This window comes from Malurus melanocephalus, unplaced genomic scaffold, assembly GCF_030028575.1.
Source record: "Malurus melanocephalus ecotype Western Australia unplaced genomic scaffold, MMel_1.1 scaffold_1594, whole genome shotgun sequence".
Classification (NCBI taxonomy): Eukaryota; Metazoa; Chordata; class Aves; order Passeriformes; family Maluridae; genus Malurus; species Malurus melanocephalus.
In genome coordinates this window covers 3,130-6,005 of record NW_026624826.1, presented here as the reverse complement: position 1 = coordinate 6,005, position 2,876 = coordinate 3,130, and the positions used below count along the sequence as shown (strand labels likewise).

At 44.3% G+C, this 2,876-nt stretch overlaps 1 protein-coding gene across 1 annotated transcript in view; it reads right to left on the bottom strand.

Annotated features, from left to right (window-relative positions):
• Window positions 1-765: 765 nt before the first annotated feature.
• LOC130587170 (RH-like protein) overlaps window positions 766-2,876 on the bottom strand; it is a 5,160-nt gene continuing 3,049 nt past the window's right edge. Inside the window, exons 5-8 of the mRNA XM_057388135.1 lie at window positions 2,384-2,541; window positions 1,828-1,965; window positions 1,495-1,640; window positions 766-878 (exon numbers count right to left, since the gene is read on the bottom strand). Of these exons, the coding sequence (XP_057244118.1) occupies window positions 788-878; window positions 1,495-1,640; window positions 1,828-1,965; window positions 2,384-2,541 (533 nt within the window). The 3' untranslated portion in view covers window positions 766-787. The remainder of the gene's footprint in view (window positions 879-1,494; window positions 1,641-1,827; window positions 1,966-2,383; window positions 2,542-2,876) is intronic.

Genomic DNA, 2,876 nt, shown 5'->3' with positions numbered 1-2,876 from the left:
TGTGACATTAAAAACAAATTACTTTAGGTAAAACCCCATTAAACATCCTGTTAGATTATAAAAATACATCAAAATGATGAATTTCTTGCATGAGTATTCAAAACAATCTGGTTTATCAGCACTGTTAGCCTGGGATTTCTGATGGGAATCTCTGGATTTTTAACCAATTGGTTAAACACTGAATGTTTGGTTATTTCAGCTGGATTTTTCTACAAATTATTCCTATTTGAAGTAATGAAAGGTTTTAGATCAATTAAAACACAAAAAAAAATCACTGTAAGGTGTATTTCCCAACAATTTTCATTGGCCATTTCTGACTCCAGACAGAATGAAGGGCTCTGGAAAAGCTGCAGCTGCCACAAAAAACATCCCACGTGAGCTCTGCTGCTCTCTCTGATCAAAGCTGGGCTCAGGCAGCTCCTGATGTTATTGGAACTTGTCACATTTGCACCAAATGGCCTAAAAAATGAGCCCCAGATTGGGGCATCTTCTGTCACAAAGGCAATACTTCCAAATGTGGAAGTATTTTCATCTTTACACCTCTCCTGTTTGCAGTTTGAAGGCAGCTGTTAAACCTTGGTTCAAAAAAAACTTCAGCACTGAAAGAATGGTGCTGCTGGGTTCTTTCTGTGGAAAATATTTCTTTGTGGAAAACATTTCTTTGTGGAAAACATTTCTTCAAAACACTGGCTCTGAAGAGTCCCTGGCATTCATGTTTCCATTTATTCCACAAATAATTTACCCATAGAAATTGGCTCCAAGGAAATAAGGAAATTGCTGGGGTGTTTCAATACTGACCTGTAATCAAACCTGTTAGCACAGCAGTGGTGATGGTCTGGCAGAAGGCACCGAGGCCAACAAAGCTCAAATAACCCAGACTGAAAAGCAAAAAAAAGTGTTTTACCTTTTACAGATGTTGAATTCAGCAGAATCTGTATCTACAGAGCATTTCACATCACAATCTCTCACAGAAACTGTAATTTTCAAAGTTCTGCAGCTGCAGGGAGTTGTTTTAGGAACAGAGCAGAAGCCAAATACAGACTTTAGAGGACAGATTTTATCCATCCTTGTGGTACTAACACTTCATTAAATTAATTTCATTAAGGACAGGATAGAAGTGTCAGGCCCTCATGCTGCAGTCTGATTTCTGCCTCTCCCCTATTTGCATGCAAAGCTCCCCAAAACATCCCAAATCCTGAAATGATTCTTGGAGGGAGGGACATCCCCAGCCTTCATCTCCTGTGTCTGCTGTATTCAATATCAAATAAAAAGGGAGACAGAAAACAGGACACAAAGCTGACATGAAATTTCGACCCAAAGTCTGCTCAACTCTCAAATTCCACTTTACTGAGTTTTTTAGGATTATCTYGGGTTACCTGATTTAACACCATTTATCTGTGAAAYTCAGGCTCTCTGTGKGTCTGTGAACTCTTCTCAGGGCACACTGCAGTAACAATTATTTATGTTTATTATTTAATACAAGGATTTATGTACCTGGATAAATCATTCCATTGTGTCGCAGTCCCTTCTTTTACAACAGAGAGAACAACAGCAGCCACAGCTCCAAGCACAGCAGGCAAACCAAAAGTGAAATGAACTCCAGAAGTGTCCTGAAGCTTGAGGGCAGGATTGAAGCACCTCTGGGGAAAAAAAAAAAAAAAAAAAAGGTTTAATTCATACCCAGAATTAGATGAATTTGCTCTCTCAAGTTGCAATCCTGCACCCTGCTCAAAACACCTCAGGTTTCCCAGTTTGGAAAATGGGTTTATTTTAGGAAAAGAAGTTTATACAGCTTCCACAAGAACCATTTCAGGGTTTGAGCATTACCTGTGAACAGTGAGATCCCAAAATGGCAATGACACTGCCAAGCAGCCCCAAAATCATGGCAATCCAAGGCTGCTGGATGCTGTGWGCTGTGTAGCTGATGGTGACCCCTCCAGCCAGGACTGCACTGTGGATGTGAGTCTGCACAAGAAAACAGCAAAACCAGAGCTTAAGAGACTTTGTACAAGGGTTTGTAGTGATTAAACATGGGGMAAATGCTTTAAACTGAAGGAGGGAAGGTGTAGATTYAATATTAGGAAGGAATTGTGGTGAGGCCCTGGCACAGGGTGCCCAGAGAAGCTGTGGCTGATCCCTGGCAGKGYCYAAGGCCAGGCTGGACAGGGCTGGGAGCACCCTGGGRCAGTGGAAAATGTCCCTGCCCATGTCAGAGGGGTAACTGAGGTCCTTTAATGYCCCTTCCCACCCAAACCACCCTGTGAGTCTGTGACTATCAGGGTAAAACCCTGGCCTTGGTTTCATTTAGCAGCTGCTGTATTTCAGTGCATACTGAGAGYAACAGCAAAACCTCCTCTCCATGCAGGGCTTCCCTCAGCCTCACCATTCGGAATTTGCCATCCTTGGAGGTCAGAGCAGACAGCAGGAAGGCAGTCACAGCACTCACTGCCAGGGCAAAGTAGGTGTTGAGCACTGCTTCCTCCTTGGAGTCAGCCAGGATGGAACTGAAGCTTGGCCAGAACACCCAGACAAACACAGTGCCTGGGGACAAAGAGCAGAGAGCCTCAGGAGCTGCTGTGAAGCACAGAGAAGCCATCCCTGCCTGTCTCTGGAAGAATTTGGTGCATTCACTGGGATTCCCAAAGCACAGSCTCCCCTAAGATCATTCCCAGCGAGGAGCTGTGGCAGTGTCACACCTCCATGGCCACACAGGCTTCTCCAGCAGGGATGAAAACAGGTTCTTCTGCYCCTAATTGTCAGCATTTGGGAATCCCAGGCTGGCAGGACATTTTCCCATGCAGGCACAGATCAAATTCCAGCCAGCAGAGGGAAGCCAGTGACCTCAGAGCACCTGAGGCTGATCCCACAGGGCCCTG